Below are 19,022 nucleotides of genomic sequence, written 5' to 3' on the forward strand. Positions count from 1 at the left end.
GGCTTTAGGGTATATAAGTCTTCAATCGCTATGCTACTACAGACTTGTGAATCCTCACATCGTGTGCACTGCGTACTGTAAGGATTCTGTGAAGATGGACACGCGACCACAAGTATGCGATTTTCATAAAAGCAGTCATGTGCCGACTAGACATGTGCGACCTCGCTTAATGCAGGTGTATTGAGTGAGGTTGAACACGTCTAGTTGGAATGTGGCTGAAAGTATGCAAATCCCATACATGTGGTCAAGAGCCAGTCTTCACCGGAGAGTCTACATAATCATCGCATGTCCGTCTCCACAGGTGAGTCGCAGGCGTCTGGACGCATAGTGGGCATGGAATTTCTTGAAATCCCTTCCACTGTGCTGTAACATCTGGACGCTGAACAAGTACGCAGCGTCAAACCCACAGCATTTACTGATTGTCTGCACATACCCTCAGATGTATGGCAGACCCTAGAGCAGTGTTCCCCAACTCCAGTCCTCAAGAGCCACCAACAGGTCGTGTTCTCAGGATTTCCTTAGTATGGCCCAGGTGATGGAATTGTTGCCTTTCTAGATGATTGAATTCTCACCTGGGCAATACTAAGGAAATCCTGAAAACACGACCTGTTGGTGGCTCTTGAGGACCGAACTTGGGGAACACTGCCCTAGAGAGTGGAACAATACCAACGAAGGAAACCGGTGAAACATGACTCAGACCGTCCCCTTGCATTTAGGCTTTTCATGTAGAAGACAATAAGGAGATGCCGAGGAGGAGAGTATAGATTTAGAGGCATGCAGTACAACATGAATGTAACGAAGAGTCATTAACAATCCCATGTAAGGCTAAAAGGCAGACACAATACATTATTCACATTGCATCATTTATCAATGTCCACGTTGGTCCTACCTTAATATCGGTGCTGAAGTTATTGATTTTCTGCCAGCCAGCGTTCTCCAGATGGAAGTTGGCCCATCTCAGGAGCAGTTCTTCCGGGGATAATTTCATCAGATCTTCCAGCGTTTCTCCATCACGAAGTAACGCAGCCAAGGCTGGAACAGATCAGCAAAGGGATGCGATTAAAGGAACCATTAAGATTAACTTTTAAGCTTTGTATAGAGATCCGACTATTTAAAGTCACAAAAAACTATTTACTAAAGAATACTCAGATACAGCAATATAAAATGTGACAACAGCAGAAAGATGCCACGAGCAAATCTAAATCATGGACTAGATTGCAGCTAAAGGCTAGCTCGCATATCGTGCTTTTGCCATGGGAACTAAAATGCAGCATTTTGCAGTATCTGTAAAATGAATGAGATTTCATGCATATGCTACTTATATTTTTTATTGCAGATTTGAAACAAAGCGTTTTTTCAAATTTGCAGCATGTCATTTCTATCAAGAGTTTTCAAAAGCATTTTTCACCAATTGAAAAAAATAGATGAATAGGAGAAAAGGCAAGTAAAAATGTATACATATACATAAAAAAAGGAACGGAAAAAAAAGTATTTTATTCCGCATCTTTTCCTGCTGACACTGGTGTTCGCAGCAGAAAGTACTGCTGCTGCAAATGCTTAACAGTCCAGACCTTTACAGCAAAAAAAAACAAAATAAAAACACGCAGGGCTTTAACCGTGAATTGCTGCAGTAACAAGATTTCAATAAGCTTTAGCAGTGTCCATCACAAAACCAGTTACTCGCAGTAAAATGGCAATATATTGAGTATACTATTGCTAAAATGGTTTAGATGGTGTCCTATTAATGACCTCGATTCCTAGTGAATTTACTGAAATACTTATTACAGTTAAATTTATAAAGGATTATTTCCATCTCTGCAAGTCATCACCTGTTCACAAGTAGGAGACAACTTGCTGATTGCTTGTGGTCTGACCACTGGGACCCTCACAAATCCCGAGAATATGGCTTTAAAATGCCCCCTTAAATAGGGCATAAGCTGTGCATACAGATCGGTCCCACACAGAGCAGTAAGCCATCATCATCTGGTGGAGAAGTAATATTTTGCCTAGGCTAATAAAGGAATAATCTCACCACAAACATTTTGCACCGATCTACAGGATACGTAATAAAAGGCACGATCGGTGGAGGTCTCACTACTGAAATCTCAAGTAACCCTTAGAATAGGGGCCCAGTGTCACCCTTGTGACTAGAGTGGTAGTGCATCATTCTAGATCCACACTTCAAGATCATTAGGGGGCTCAGCAGTCAGACTGCCACTGATCATGCCTTTATCACCAATCCACAGGGTAATCATTTGTTGGATATCCTGAAGATAAACCAATATCAAAGTCGATAGGGGCGCGACAAGGCAGCACCACCGATCAGCTGTTCTCCGAAGTGCTTAGCTGCAGAGCAGAAGAGCACAGCTCTGAGCCGCATAGTGGCTGCAGCGAGGTTCTACAGACCCACTCTTCTTCGCTTGAGTAGTGGCAGACGTGCAGTACCCTGCCGTGGCCACTTTACAGTTGACGGAGCTGAGCTGTACTGATCTGCAACTAAGGACATCCAGGTGGTGGTACGGAGAACAGATGGTCAATTAGGGTGCTGGTTGTTCCACCCCCAGTGACCTGGTATTGATGACCTATCCTAGGGATAGGCCACCAATATTAAAGTACCGGACAACCCATGGAAAAAAAAACATTGTTGATTCTTACCTTCATTCCTGCTGAGCTCAATGTCTGCAAACAATCCAATCTTTATAATCTGCCACAGAAGCCCCAACACCAGGTGAGGTTTTCCAGCCTTAAGATCTTCTGCACCAATGTTAACCACATGGCAGCCAATGGCAGAGGCAGAGTTTAATGCCAAATTCAGATTTTCCTATAAACAGTAAAAAAATGATAAACCATATATATATATATAAAAAAAAAAAAAATTACCAAAATTTTTTAATCTTCTTGAACTCTGATTGGACAATGACAAAAGAGTACATTTCATTTACATGTAGGAAACCTTTTAGTCATGCGCTTCTAAGGTGTTTCCTCATCCCTTTCTGCAAAAGAGCAGTACTCCAATGCCTCCTGCTTCATTGACCGTTGCATCGTTGGGCTGCTGGCCAAATCTGTGCCCTCAAAAATCCTGTTATCGGAGGCAGCTTCACCTCTGCAGCATCAAAAGGGAACAGGAAACATTGAACATGGCTGTACAAATAAATCCGGCCACCTTTAGGGCAGCGCTTACATGCTCTATTGATAGAGCTTGTAAGAACTACACTCCATGCCTAGGAGACTGTCCTCTGCTGATAAATTATTGGCTACCGCTGCAATCTAACCAACGAACATTAAAAATCCCTTTATTTTTGAAAACAGAGGTTTTCTACCAACAAAAAAAATTGCATACTTGCTTGTTAATTTTTTTTTTCACAACAAGTACTTTGCAATTTTAACCATTTCCGTCCATGAGAATAACCCTTTAAAATTGTGCTACACTATGCCGCTTCCTAGAGCCATCACTATGGGGAGATTATATATTGAACGCAAAAACAAGACGGAACGCAGTAAACTCCTAATCTCCCTCTTTCAGAGGCTGCTGGATGGCAGTAGTTGATCATTTTGCAAGATTTCATAGTTTAGTAATATATTGCTTAGATTTGGCATAATTTTATAACCATTAGATTTGAATCTCCCACCCATCCTAAAAAAAATATAAGACCACAACACTGACTCCGCACTGCTGCTCCATTCAGGTGGCTGGGAACGCCGCTGTGCAGGTAATAGACAGGAAAAGGGCGCAGCACTGAATTAATTCTCAATTTTGCTGAGCAGTCCCTGACCAATGACGATCATAGAAAGATGACAACGTAGACATATGCCATCGCTTAACGAGACAGAAGTAATTTCAATAATCACACTATACCGAGAAGAAACAAGGAAATCACAGCTTCAGATGTATAATATAACCTAGTGCTCATGGATTTATGGCGGTGAGGACAGACGTGAAAGCTTCTGACTCAGGCGGCTTGTGTGCACATATTAAATCCTCTTTGTGACTCACCTGAATAGTGAAGGGAGTCAGTTTCTTCTTGTTGATGGCTCTTTCATCAATAGTGTCCGGAACAGACAGGTTAATCATTTTACTGGAAAATAGAAGGTAATAATTTTATTATGAAGTCTTATAACTATTCTGAGAAACTCCGAGGTGCGACTTGGCCTAGACCGGTTTTCTATATGAAACCCAACACCGATAGTGCAGATCTATTAGAAAAAGGTTCTCTGGTGTCTCATTGGTCGGATGTTCAGCACCACTTACCACAGGACGATGCCATCCGCTAATGCCCGGAATAAGTCATTGGTGTTTGGATTCATGGGAAGAACATGTTTGCAGTCTGGATCATTCTCCAATGCCTTATTTATCCAGTTGACAAAGGCATACTTTTCCTCCTCTAAACACAAAAAAAAAAATGGATTTCAAAGTGAGTTTAATATTGATCAGTTAAGATGCAAAAAAAAAAAAAAAAAAAAAAAAAGCACAAGTATCGAATGACATGTCTCAACGAGGAAGCAACCAGGCAATGACCATGTTAGTCACCAAACTCAAACCAGCTGATGGTTTCTTGGATCAATGACAGTCTATGAAAGAGGATGTTTGCAGCAACCACCATGTTGACCACTAAATCCAATTGATAAAATAGTCTTCAGGTTTGGTAGTAGTTGAATGAGATTTACCAATAATCTATGGATACACAGTTCTCCAGCCGGCCGTAATTTAAAGTCCACAGAAAACACCAGTAGTCTTGTTACCTTAAGCTACAGTGGTCCATAGTGGACAAACTACCATCCAACACATTTTGAAAAGTTGTGCTTTTCTTCATCAGGTTGAGCGAATACACTTTTTGATTTCTTAAATGGCCACATCATACCTGTTCCATTTCAGCACTTACTCCATGAGTCTCACAATATTCAAACAGACCAATCGCTTTGAACATTGTGCGATCTAAGGTAAAGGAGGAGTGTACCCACTCATCCCAGATTAAGAAAAGCAACACTTATACTTATTGAAAGCAGTGATGAGCAAACATGCTCGGATAAAGTCTTATCCAAGCACGTTCTCATCACTAATTGAAAGGTAATGTGTCCACATTAGGCTACAGATGTCCAAAGGCGAGGTCTCAGATTGTGTTCTGTGCACGTGTCGATTTTGGACAGTTGCGGCTGGCTGGAACACCATCAATATGGATCGTTCAGAAACCAGAGAACATTTCATCCAACTACTACTCATCAATGAGACTTATTAATTGGATTTAATAATCAATGGGGTGGTCGCCTCACTCCTCCTTTTTCATTGACTATCACTGACCTGTGGAACCATGGGCAGGCCTAAATTCATTGCCTGCATGCTTCCTCATGGACAAGTACTGTAGGTTAGTCGTTTTCATGTCTACAATTCATACAAGTCTTACTGGTTTTATGCCGACATGTGTATTTATGGAATGGGTTAACTAACATCAGCAGGAGGAAGATATTTATAGTCAACTTTTAGTATTATACTTAGGCGATAACAGGCACACCTACCCTTCTGCAGTGTCTCATTAGTAGCCATATAAACACATGCACTATCAGTTTAACCCTTAAATTAAGTCTTCAACTACAGGAAAAACCAGGGATCGTCTGAGGAAATTGGCACTAGCATTTGTACTGCTCCATCCATTGTACTGTGACCCCAAATACTGCAACTTTCACACAATAACTTTAATGGGAGGAAACTGCACTTTCATACATCCCCAATACACAAAGTATGAACATGTGCTAGTTCTGGTGCACCAGGGTCACTTCAACTTCTGGCACATCTATTAGTCAGCTGATTGGACACCAATCTCTCTCATATTGAACCTTGACTACTCACTGTGCCTCTAAAGGCCTCCAAATAGTAAACAGTCCATAATATGTATGTTTAGAGGAATTTTCCTTGGATGTAGCCTGTACAGCCTCTACGCACTCCCATATAGAAGTACATGCCAATTCTGCTTAGAAAGAAATCATGTCTGGTGAAATTTTTAAAGCATAAAAGTGACCATTTTCAGGAGATCCTCTCCAGAGCCCATTCTTGTCCCTTTATTGTGCGTCTGGACTCTGCGGCAGAGTTTGATTCTAAATTATCTAATGATCGCACACAGAAGACTTGGTTAATTTCCAAGGCACTGCTTCCTGAATGATTTCTAAGAGTCCAGAAAGTCTCTTCTACTTACAAGTGCCTCCCGATTATTCCAGGAGGATCATCAAGTATGGTTACAGACTGGGCTATGGGCATAAGATCTGATCGCTAAACCCAAATGCTGAAAACCCATTCAGAAAAGTGTAGAAGGTGAAAGGATGAACGTTATCACAAGAATCCTTGTGCTCCACTATAGTTTGCACTGCTTAACCTCCTAACACCCGAGGTGATCCAGCTGGGTCATCCACTGGCGGAAGGGCCGAATGCTCGGCAATCGCACTCTTTAGTTTAATTAACAAATCCGTCAATCTTAAATAATATCAGAACTACTTCTAATTCTTTGCCGTTTCTCTTTAAATTGCTCTCAGGTTATGATAGATTTAGGGGTTTACTTGGGAGTGTTAAGAGTACATCAGTATTTCTAGCCAAAAAAAACTTACATGACTACACACATACCCGAATATGAATGCTGAGTACCCTCACTAGACAGCTCCGAGGTGCCTCCAATGGCACAAATTCCCTCTTTGCGGTTGATTGCTTTTCGAAAGGTTTTGGCAATGTCACTACTTTTCAACTCTTGTACAAGCTGCAGGGAAAAAATATGGATGAGAGGATTCAACTTTAAGCTTGAAAGGGAAAGCATCATAGCTTACTGTATTATTAGGGACTAATGGATATTACATCAACTGCTACGTGACTTTAGGCTCTGCTACTTATTTCATCCAAAAAGATTAAGTGCCCAAGGTTAAAATCTCCAGCATCACCGCTGCTTGTCCTTTTAATAGTAAAAGCATTAAGTAGACAAAAAAAGTATTTCTTAAAATCCCCAATGGACACTTAAGTACAAAAGCTCTACTTACCAACGATATCGACTTCATAAATCGTACATGTACAAAATATATACAGAAATTCTGTTCTTCAACATCCGAACATAACATTCACCCTTCCTTCATTATTTTCCACCTCTCATGCTCCCCATCCAACACACTAATGTACACCCCACTATCCCAAATTTGTTAATTTTTTTTATTTCAAATATATTCTGTTTGCAAACCAGGTAAATTTAACCATATCTGTATTTTCAGGTGAATATGCAGTAATTTCTCTATGTACATAACACTTTTTTGATCATTACACAGGTCTACAAAAAGACAAATTTTCTTCAGGTGCCAAGGTTTTCTGAATGGATTCAGGGTATTTTGAGGTGCAGAATTAAAAAATCCCATTACTTTTGCCAAATTGGTTCGAGTTTTTGAGATCTTTTATCCATGAAAATACTACATTTCCCCAATGCGACGAGTGATAAATGCAACAGCTTTTGGTCTGTTTTGACTAACAGTGTGTTAGCTAAAATGAAATATCACATATAATTATTTTGCATTTCAATTTGTGAGCTTACAATGCTATAAGCAATTCAAAAAATAGAAAAAAATATTTCTGTAATTAATTATTAAAGCACCACTCCAGCAGGTGGTGGGGGTTCAGTCTGGAGTGGCGCATTAAATCTAAGCTCCCTGTGCTCGTTATTGTACTCACCTTCCAGCGGCTTTTACAGACACTGCTCTGGTCCAGCGGCGCCATCTTGGGCTGGTAAATTCCAACTGTCCAGAAGTCACGTCAAGCTCTCAATACACGTCATGAGCCAGAACAAGGCTCTCAGACTTACTGAAAAGTCACCTCCAGCGCCCTTCAGCAGACACTGGAGCATGCTGGAAAGTCATTTTTCACCAGAGAGACAGAAGCGATGCTGGAAAAGAATCAAGGGCGACAGGACTCATTTAAAGCACCACTCCAGCAGTGCAATAAATAAAGAAAAAAAAAGCTGGAGTGGTGCTTTAAACATCTCAGAAACTGGAACCAATCTGGCAAAGACAAAGTCATTCTTAATCAGCACCATAAACTTGATATAAAATCGTTCAGACATCGTTGGCACCAAAATCACTGTATACCAGTGTTATATTACTTGAATTCTGCATTTTTCACTTTTGTATGCTCTAAATTCCAGTTTTCCCTTAGCTGGTGGGTTGGAGATTGTACTGTCTATGAGAAACGACCAAACAGCTAAAGAGACAGATTCTTGTTCTCCTGTCTAGGAAACAACATCATACAGCAGTAGTGAGCAGTGGAACTGTGAATACAGTTCTAGGGTGAACTAAACACTTATTAAAAAGCAGCAGCAGAATGAGTTTTTTTCCCCCTCAACTAAATTTTTGAAAAAATAAACAAATCTGTAGGAAACTAATCTGAACACTCAGTGACATCTTGAACAGCATAGATTAGATATTTTCAGAGTGGATGAGGAGTACAAGAGGCAAGGGATGTTGCGGGGTGGAGAGGAGTGGTTCATGAGTGGAGGAAGAAAAAAAAAAAAAAAGTATTTCTCTGCTAAGATATATTACAGAGTGTCTAGTACTATTAATTAATGCAAAGTTTAAATAAAAATAAGTGATCTTTAAAAGGAACCCGTCACCCCCAAAATCGAAGGTGAGCCAAGCCCACCAGCATCAGGGGCTTATCTACAGCATTCTGTAATGCTGTAGATAAGCCTCCGGTTTATCCTGAAAGATGAGAAAAAGAGGTTAGATTATACTCACCCAGGGGAGGTCCCGGTCCAATGGGCGTCGCGGTCCGGAGCCTCCCATCTTCTTACGATGACGTCCTCTTCTTGTCTTCACGCTGCGGCTCCGGCGTACTTGTGTATTGCATTGGGCAGGCGCTGGGAAAGGTCAGAGAGGCCCGACGTGAATGCAAGAAGAGGACGTCATCGTAAGAAGATGGGAGGCACCGCGACGCCCATTGGACCGGGACCGCCCCTGGGTGAGTATAATTAACCTTTTTCTCATCTTTCAGGATACATCGGGGCTTATCTACAGCATTCTGGAATGCTGTAGATAAGCCCCTGATGCTGGTGGGCTTAGCTCACCTTTGATTTTGGGGGGTGACAGGTTCCATTTAACCAATTTAAAAATGATGACTGTTAATGTGTAACTATACCGTACTAATGAAAGCTAAATGTCATGGACAAAAATATTGCAAATTTGTATTTTTTTTATTTATTTTTTTAAGCCTGTGCTTAATGCAAACAGCGATATATTCCTCTCTGAAAACCAACATGTTTTGTGTTTGCTTTCACTCTAGGCTTAACACGAGACAAAAGACAGATCGTTTCATGGAATATTCCACAAGCATTGCAAGTAAAGACCATGCTTATATAGTCAGCAGAAGCACATTACCAGCCAGTTGTCACTGGTGGCCGAGAGGCAACAAGCCCTCTGAGCACTTTTGCTGTGTGCGTCTGATCCCAGGAGGCTGAGCACCAAGGATCTGTGTACCTGCCATATGTGCAGCACAACTAATTCCACCGGTTACATTATTTACCACTTGTAACAAAAGGGACAACACTCTCTCACAAATGATTTACTGGGCGACAATGCTGTACTAATTTCTTTGGGATATAGATTAGATTATATATATTTATTTTTTTGGCTAAATGCAAATGCTTACCGTTCTACGTCTTTAATTTCAAGTAATGAGACTCAACATATTGATATTGACTTATTGCTCAACTACAAAACATTGGATAGTCTGAAGCTTTGAAGGGTTAGCCTCATGTACACTAATGGGTAAAACACGATAAAAAAAAAATCAATTTACTTGTCAAGGAAAAATCCTGTGTTCAAGTTTGCAGCATTTTCTTTAAAAAATTTTTTTGTCTGTTTACTGCTTGGAATCCTAGAATACCAGCCACTGTTGCAGTCTAGAAGTGGTGACTTAACATGAGAAGTGTTAACAAGTGCTGCTCTTCAGCTGACTGGATCGCCAAAGAGACTGTGAGCTCCCAACCTGGCAAGCTCAAGTGAAACCATGATCCTCCGATGCTACAGGGGTAAAGCAGTCTCTACAACAGGGGTCCCCAACCTGTAGCTCGGGAGCCACATGTGGCTCATGGTCCAATGAATTGTGGCTCCCAGCTGTCTGCCAGATTGGTACATTAGCTCCAGATTTAGTAAACTGGCATGAAGAGCACATCTCAAAATGGTGAACTGAGTAGCCCCGGAGAGAAGAGCAGATTTGGGTACACTTCTACTGGTCTTGGGGGGGTTTAGAGATAATTTAAGCATGGCATACTGGAGACAGGATGATACTACCGGTCAGAGGAGGTGCTTGAAGCTGGATGTGACTGTGTTGGGAGTGTGTGATGGGAGAATGCTGAATGTGGTGGGGTGTGGTGGGAACCCCAGGATCTTGGTATACTGCTTCAGGGTGATTTGTGTGGAAAAGCTTTGGTTATCATTACACCCGTAATGGGGGCTTTGGTTACCACTACTGTGAGGGGGGACAGGAGCTGGACGTGGCTCTCAAGGTCAGAAAGGTTGGGGACCACTGCTCTACAGTATGGAGAGTGCGGCAGACTGAGGATGCCACTGGTCTTAACTGTCAATCAGTTGTGCAGGCATCCCATCAAGCAGGAACATGAGCAACAGCGCTCTCCAGATAAGGCAATTCCTTTAAGGAGTTGGCCACTATGAAAATATTAGCCAATCTGAAGTCTGAAAATGGGAAAATAGTAAGTAAGGGGGTTTAAATCGACAATCAGCTGACATAAAGGGCCCCGAAAATAGATATAAAATATTGCGCTTAATGAAACCGACAAGAGACATACAATGTCCCCTCTAAACTGTGTATCAAAAATGCCTGGCTAGCCTGCAGAGGTTGGCACTCTACTTAACAGCGGATATTGCACCCCCGCTCAACAATAGCTGACCCTGGGAGTCCCTGTGGGTAGTAGATATTTAACCTCCAGGAGAGCGTATGACAAAGCGAATCAATAAGGACAGACCGCACAAGAGGGGGGGGGGGGGGGGTCGGGGGACTTATCAGATCAATGGCTTGTTACCTCCACACGTTTCAACATATGAGGCTCATCAAGAGGCAAGATGAATTGATGCATATAATATGTCCATCACACAATTAAAAGCTAGTGTTGAGCGAACGTGCTCGCCACTACTCATTACTCGTCAGAGTATCGCTATGCTCGGCATACTCGGTGAGCATTTCCGGGATTATTTGGCGGTAACTGCAGTCTCCACCCAGCAATTTTGGCGGACTTTAGAGACCCAATCACGGTGCAGGGATTGTCTGCCAGGCCATGAAACGCCACAGCCATCTTTGTTGTGGTCATGCAGTTATTGGCTGGGCCACACAGCATCATCCCGAGTACAAGAGACCTGGCGCCGCCCTGCTCGCCGCATTGTGTTCCTGTTTCAGCGAGAGAGTAGGGAGAGCTGCTGCAGAGGGTCAGAATCGTGGTTTTAGAGTTTGTGTAGGTCTGCAACTCTTACATCCACAACTCCTCAAACCAAAAGTCCTTTTTAGGGCTAATTCGTGGGTCCTGATATTGCAGCGCTAGGTAGGCAGGGCACGGCATATCCACATCAGTGCAAAGCCTGCAGGCACTGTATGTGCGTCCATTGGTCCCACTGCATCTTTCCCAAAGCTCCATAACTGCCTGCTGCTGCAGCTTATTTACTGTCTATATACCTTTTTCTTCCCAAAAATCCCCCCCCCAAAAAAAAAAAAAAAAAAACAAAACTGTTCTGTCAGACTGAGGCCAGTTGAAAAATTACAGTTAGATCCATATATATTTGGACAGACAACATTTTCCTAATTTTGGTTATAGACATTACCACAATGAATTTTAAACAAAACAATTCAGATGCAGTTGAAGTTCAGACTTTCAGCTTTCATTTGAGGGTATCCACAATAAAGTTGGATGAAGGGTTTAGGGAGTTTCAGCTCATTAACATGTGCCACCCTGTTTTTAAAGGGACCAAAAGTAATTGGACAGATTAAATAATTTTAAATAAAATGTTCATTTTTAGTACTTGGTTGAGAACCCTTTGTTGGCAATGACTGCCTGAAGTCTTGAACTCATGGACATCACCAGACGCTGTGTTTCCTCCTTTTTGATGCTCTGCCAGGCCTTCACTGCGGTGGTTTTCAGTTGCTGTTTGTTTGTGGGCCTTTCTGTCTGAAGTTTAGTCTTTAACAAGTGAAATGCATAAATGCATGCTCAATTGGGTTGAGATCAGGTGACTGACTATGCCATTCAAGAATATTCCACTTCTTTGCTTTAATAAACTCCTGGGTTGCTTTGGCTTTATGTTTTGGGTCATTGTCCATCTGTAGTATGAAACGACGACCAATCAGTTTGGCTGCATTTGGCTGGATCTGAGCACACAGTATGGCTCTGAATATCTCAGAATTCATTCGGTTGCTTCTGTCCTGTGTCACATCATCAATAAACACTAGTGACCCAGTGCCACTGGCAGCCATGCATGCCCAAGCCATTACACTGCCTCCGCCGTGTTTTACAGATGATGTGGTATGCTTTGGATCATGAGCTGTACCACGCCTTTGCCATACTTTTCTCTTTCCATCATTCTGGTACAGGTTGATCTTGGTTTCATCTATCCAAAGAATGTTCTTCCAGAACTGAGCTGGCTTTTTTAGAAGTTTTTTAGTCCAGTCTAGCTTTTTTTATTCTTGATGCTTATGAGAGGCTTGCACCGTGCAGTGAACCCTCTGTAGTTACTTTCATGCAGTCTTCTCTTTATGGTAGATTTGGATATTGATATGACTACCTCCTGGAGAGTGTTGTTCACTTGGTTGGCTGTTGTGAAGGGGTTTCTCTTCACCATGGAGATTATTCTGCGATCATCCACCACTGTAGTCTTCCGTGGGCGCCCAGGTCTTTTTGCATTGATGAGTTCACCAGTGCTTTCTTTCTCAGGATGTACCAAACTACATTTTGCCACTCCTAATATTGTAGCAATTTCTCGATGGGTTTTTTCTGTTTTCGCAGCTTAAGGATGGCTTGTTTCACCTGCATGGAGAGCTCCTTTGACCGCATGTTTACTTCACAGCAAAACCTTCCAAATGCAAGAACCACACCACAAATCAACTCCAGGCCTTTTATCGGCTTAATTGAGAATTACATAAGGGACTGCCCAACACCTGTCCATGAAATAGCCTTGGAGTCATTTGTCCAATTACTTTTGGTCCCTTTAAAAACAGGGTGGCACATGTTAAGAAGCTGAAACTCCTAAACCCTTCATCCAATTTTAATGTGGATACCCTCAAATGAAAGCTGAAAGTCTGAACTTCAACTGCATCTGAACTGTTTTGTTTAAAATTCATTGTGGTAGGTAATGTTTATAACCAAAATTAGAAAAATGTTGTCTGTCCAAATATATATGGACCTAACGTATAGTTTGTCAGGCATATGTAGCATAGTTGTGTGTGCTACCCTTGTGTCCCTAATTTTTTGGTGTTTTAGATTCACCGAAAAAGGCCTCATATCTGCATGCTCCAAGTTTGGTCATTGGAGGCTGGTGTATTTTTTTTGGGGCTGTCTGACAGTCAAATTCTATACAGCACTATTTCGCCTACAAAAAAATTGAAAGGCCACAGATTTGCCAGTGTGGTATTTCTGTTACAGCCGTCCTATATCTCTGCTCCAAATTTTGGCATTGGAGGCCGGTGTACTTAGTGTCTGTGTGATACTATAATTCTATACAGCGCTATTTAGCATAAATGAACTTTAAAAAAAAAAAAAATTGAACAGTCTGTTAGGTCAGGCTGAAGCCTGCCTGGTGTTTGGGTTTGAAAAATCGTAGATTTGCAGGCATACTGATCATATATTATTTCGCTAGTAGTAAAGACATTTGTGTTGAGCATTTGAAATAGTGCAGTAGTCCACTTAAAATGGTTAAGGTAAGGGACGGGGAAGTGTACGTGATGCTAATGATGCATCCAGAGGACGAGGCAGTGGCCAAGGTGAAATTGGGCAACAAAGACCCACATCTTCACGCTCAACCTTCCTGTCCCAGTTTCTGGGGGACCACAGCACACCACTATTGAAGCCAGAGGAGTGTGAAACGGTTGTTGGTTGTATAGCGGATAATGCTTCCAGTCACTTAGCCACCACCACCACCTTGTCCTCCACACGGTCAAGTCTGAGAAGCCATGAGTGTGGCCAGGATATTCCTCACCCTGATCCTCCTTCCTCCCACCATACCGAGTGCCCTGAGACATCTGATCCCACACTTGGACACTGAAGAGCTGTTCAGTTTTCCCATTTCAAGATTCAGAAATCTCTGCTGGTCAACTTGAAGAGGGGAAAGATCAGATCGCATGCAGAGCTGCCCAAAGCTTTGACCAGCCCCAGTCACACGAAGGCGATGGTGGGAAAGTGTCACAAGAGAAGGACGATGATGAGACAATTGCCAGAAAGTCAGGAGGAGGAGCAGGAGGCGGATGTGGAAGACGAGGTGGTGGATGACAGTGACTGACCCAACCTGGCAGGAGGACGTGCATAGCGAGGACAGCAGCACAAATGGGGAAGGAGACATACACCCCCCCCCCCCCCAACAGGCAAGAAGCAGCGTGGTGGCCACAGACAGAAGGCGTGCATCCGTTCCCCGTAACACCAACATGAGTGAAGTTGCCATTCCACCTGTGAGATCTTCCAGAGTGACTATTTTTTAAAGACTGCCGTTAACCCCAAACAGGCCATTTGCAGCACCTGCCATGCCTGCATCAGCAGGAGTAGCAAAACAACCAGCCTGATCAACATCAGCATGATCAGGCACATGCAAGCAAAGCACCCGACTGTGGGCAGAACTCCAGGTTCACTGCCTGCTGGTCACACCACTGCTTTTTCCACTGTTTTTGCGTAGAAGCCAATCCCCAGTACACCGTGTATGTGAAGATGCCTCTAGCCCTGCACCTGTTGTGGCTCACAGTCAAGCAGCACCATCAGCAAGCACGTCCACGTCCTTGTCCCAGTACAGTGTTCAGTTGTCTATAACCCAGTCTTTGGAACACAAGCGGAAATACCCAGCCAACACCCCACAGTCCTCAATTCTAATATTTCTCTTCTGCTTGCACTAGAAATGCTGCCGTTTAGGCTTGTTGAGATGGAAGCTTTCCGCAACCTGATGGCAGCGGCCGTCCCAAGGTACTCAGTCCCCAGTCGCCACCATTTCTCCCGGTGTGCTGTATCGGCATTACACCAGCATGTGTCCCACAACATTACCCGTGCCCTCAATGCTGTTACCGGGAAAGTCCACCTAACCACAGACACGTGGACAAGTGCTTGTGGGCAACAAGCGGTGGATGCTGCGTTGGAGAGATAGTCATGCCGCCCACTGAATCACCACTGGGCGAACCCATTACATAGAGAAACCTTGGGGCCTTATAGCGTACATCTATACTCCCTAACAGACAGCTGTTGGGAGTGTTCCCACTATTACACACGGAGGGAGCGCCTTCACCCAGGCACCAGATCTCTACCAGTTCCTCGGGACACATTATAAAGTAATACGGTGACCTTTTGTTTTACCTGGGAGTTTTCGGCTCTATACACGTCACAGACCCACTATAGTACTCGCAAGTACACAGTGGTTATTCCCACCATAGCAATGTTCCTGATGAAGGTCCGGTGAGGACCGAAACGTTGTTTATTTTTGCTGGACTGCATTAAAAATCTTCAAATTAAACAGAAGTTGAGCGCCAAGTTATATATTTATAGACTCCACACATATGACCTCAGGAGTGGACATGGATGTCAAACATATGTAACATCCTCCAAAACTTTGAGGACTGCACCAAGAAGGTGAGCGGCGATGACGCCATAATTAGCATCACCATCCCGCTTCTCAGCATTCTGAAAAACTCTGTTCACAATCAAAGAGGATGCATTGCAGGCGGAGCACGAGGACAAGGAGCAAGGAAACATACAGGGGGATTAGACTCAGCCCAGACTCATGTCTTCTCAACGTGGATTGGTAGGCAATGAGGAGGAGGAGGAAGAACCGGAGTTACTTTCATGCGCTATAGACGGTACTACCAACATCTGTATTCACTTCTGTTCAGCGGGGATGGCCTGAGGACAGGGAGGAGGATAAGGACAGCATGGTCAGTCGTCCTGTTGGTGAGGACATGGAAGCCTTGCCCGTTAGCAGTCTGGCACGCATGGCTGACTTTATGTTGCGCTACATTTCACGTGACCCTCGGATTATCAAAATTTGGGGTGATACTCATTACTGGTTGGTGACACTTCTACACCCACGCTACAAGGAGAACTTTCAATCTCTTCTGCCTGAGGCAGAGGTGTACTAAAATGTTGCAGTACCACAGGGCCCTTGTAGCAGAGTTAGTTAAAAAATTCCCATGTGAGAACGCTGGCAGCAGATGTCAGAGTTTGTTGTACAACCAAGGACTCCAAGCGAGAGAGACAGAAGTACAATCCAGCTCAGGCAGGGGAACAATGGCCAAGTTCTGGGACAGTTTTCTCAGACCCTCCCATCGTGGCGGCACAGAGGCAAGGGGTGCTGTCACAAGAAGTGCAATGTTTGGGAAGATGGTGAGGGAGTACCTTGCAGATCGTACAAACGTCCTCCGTGATTCCTCTGTGCCTTTTAATTATTGGGTATCCAAGCTGGACACGTGGCATGAACTGGCTCTCTACGCCTTGGAGGTCCTGGCCTGCCCTGCTGTTAGCGTTCTGTCAGAGAGGGTTTTTAGTGCCGCTGGTGGAATTATAACAGATAAGCGCATCCGCCTGTAAACTGAAAATGCTGACAGGTTGACTTATCAAAATGAACAAGGCCTGGATTGGGAAAGACTTCTGTACACCACCAAGTGAAAACAGCAAAACAAACCCAAATACATTCTTTCTTTTGGGGAGGTGTATTCTCATGCACCTCTTCACAACCACACATGGGTATATGCTTCCAGATTTGGTCTGCTTGTTCTTATCCTCTTCCTTATCCTCATCCTCCTCAACCAGAACCACTATATCACCAGGGTGAACGTGGTCTGTACAGTGCATTTTGGCCAAGGGTGCTGTGATGGCACTCTTAAAAAAGGACAAAACATTGGGGAATTGGGCATGACATTCCATTGGGCTGACTTCTTAACTGTCTCCTGCAATCGAAAATGTACCTGCCACTAGATCACCAGGGTGAATGTGCTCAGTACCGTTATAGGCCGTTGAAGTTTGGGCTAGCGGCATGCGATGGCATTAGTGTATTAAAAAGGTACCCCCATTGGGGAATTGTTTGACAGATCATGCACTGCATTAAAAGTCTCAGAGACCCATACCACTACATTGGCCCTAATTCTTAACTCTGTCTCCTGCAATGTCTCTTCCTTATCTCCGACGACATGACCAGGGTGCACGTGCTCAGTACTGTTATAGGCCGGTGATTTTGGGGCACGGGGGCTGTAAAGGCACTATTTCATTTTGTATAAAGAGGACCCCACATTGAGGAATTGGGCATTACATTGTGCCTACTTCAGTCTGTCTCCTTGCAATGTGTCCTTTAACTGCCACTAGACGACCAGGGTGCATGTGCTCAGTACTGTTATAGGCCAGTGAATTTTGGGCACGCGGGCTGTGATGGCACTATTTTTAAGTCCAAAAAGGACAACACATTGGGGAATTGGGCATGACATTTCTTTGGGCCTACTTCTTAACTCAGTCTCCTGCAATCTGTCCTGTACCTGCTAGTAGATCACCAGGGTGAACGTGCTCTATACGGGGCATTTAGGTCTAGGGGCTGTGATGGCACTATATTTTTAAGTCCAAAAAGGGCTCCACATTGGGGAATTGGGCATGGCTTTCCATTGGGCCTACTTCTTAACTCTGTCTCCTGCAATGTCTCTTGTTTAACTGCCACTAGATCACCAGGGTGAACGTGCTTTGTACGGTTATAGGCCAGTGAAGTTTGGTCAAGAGGGCCTGCGATGGCACTAGTCTATTTACAAAAGGTGCCCCCCATTGGTGAAATCACATCCTTGTTGGCATACACTTCATAACATTTGTGTACCTTAAAGAGCTCACTTGAAAAGCTCCTTTTTGTGTTGCCTGGTTGCTAACATTTGACACAATACACTTCATATAAATTTAATAAAGCAATGCTGTTACTTTGCCTCAGTAGTTCATTAAAAATATAGCTATGTCCACTATATTTGTTTCTCTCCTTGCGAGCTTTAACTTTGTCTGCCTCAAATATACAAATGGAGAATATACAAATGGCGATTTGTAAACAAGATTGATATACTGTATACTGAATGCATTCAGACAATCACATAGCTGCATTTCTTGTAAAACATTTCGAGATGTGACAGACAATGCTCATAGTGACACGATCTTGATAAATGTTTGTTAAATTCACGTCAAACAGTTCTAAGCCTCTATATGTTTGCTGTTTGTCATTGTAAAACATTAAACCACTACTGGCATTTCAGTAAACCTTAATCTAAATCCTTGTGGCTTTTATTTTCTAGGGGTTTATAGCCCCTCGTCTGATGACTCCATGATATCTCAGTTTCATCCAACCTTGAAAAGTGGCCACTTGAAGGTGTGGGTGAAACTAGAGTTACTACATAGTCATGTTTCTCTGGTCTTATATAGTGAATAACACTAAGACAGATGCCTAAACTGGGGTACCTGTACATGTACAGTGTGCTGATACCTGCATAATTGGGGACGCCCATGCAGTGTAGGTAATCTCCCAGGGGTTCTCTGTCTTGGTGTTGCTTCTCTGATATTCCAGACGGATGGATGTTTCAAAGCCTCATGGTGATGATCTAACTATACTGTATGTAGCCAATCTTCATATATACGTAATCACTATATTTAATCCTTATATGTACTTGTTAACCTGTGTAGGTCAACACATACAAAAGTGTATGCACTCACTATTCCTTGAATTTTGTAGTTTGCAATAAAATTGCCTTGTATTGCAAGTATTTGCCTTTTAAAAAGCCGTATCTGAACTTTAGTGTTAAAAACATGTCA

At 43.1% G+C, this 19,022-nt stretch overlaps 1 protein-coding gene across 3 annotated transcripts in view; it reads right to left on the minus strand.

The window, feature by feature from the left end:
• The window catches only part of PLS3 (plastin 3), a 120,972-nt gene that overhangs the window by 25,161 nt on the left and 76,789 nt on the right, over nt 1–19,022 (minus strand). For all 3 annotated transcript variants that reach the window (XM_077285377.1, XM_077285379.1, XM_077285378.1), the window contains exons 5-9: nt 6,608–6,737; nt 4,250–4,382; nt 3,995–4,076; nt 2,656–2,821; nt 890–1,032 (exon numbers count right to left, since the gene is read on the minus strand). In XM_077285377.1, coding sequence (XP_077141492.1) covers nt 890–1,032; nt 2,656–2,821; nt 3,995–4,076; nt 4,250–4,382; nt 6,608–6,737 — 654 coding nt within the window. The remainder of the gene's footprint in view (nt 1–889; nt 1,033–2,655; nt 2,822–3,994; nt 4,077–4,249; nt 4,383–6,607; nt 6,738–19,022) is intronic.

The sequence above is a fragment of the Ranitomeya variabilis genome, chromosome 2, assembly GCF_051348905.1.
Source record: "Ranitomeya variabilis isolate aRanVar5 chromosome 2, aRanVar5.hap1, whole genome shotgun sequence".
Lineage (NCBI taxonomy): Eukaryota > Metazoa > Chordata > Amphibia > Anura > Dendrobatidae > Ranitomeya > Ranitomeya variabilis.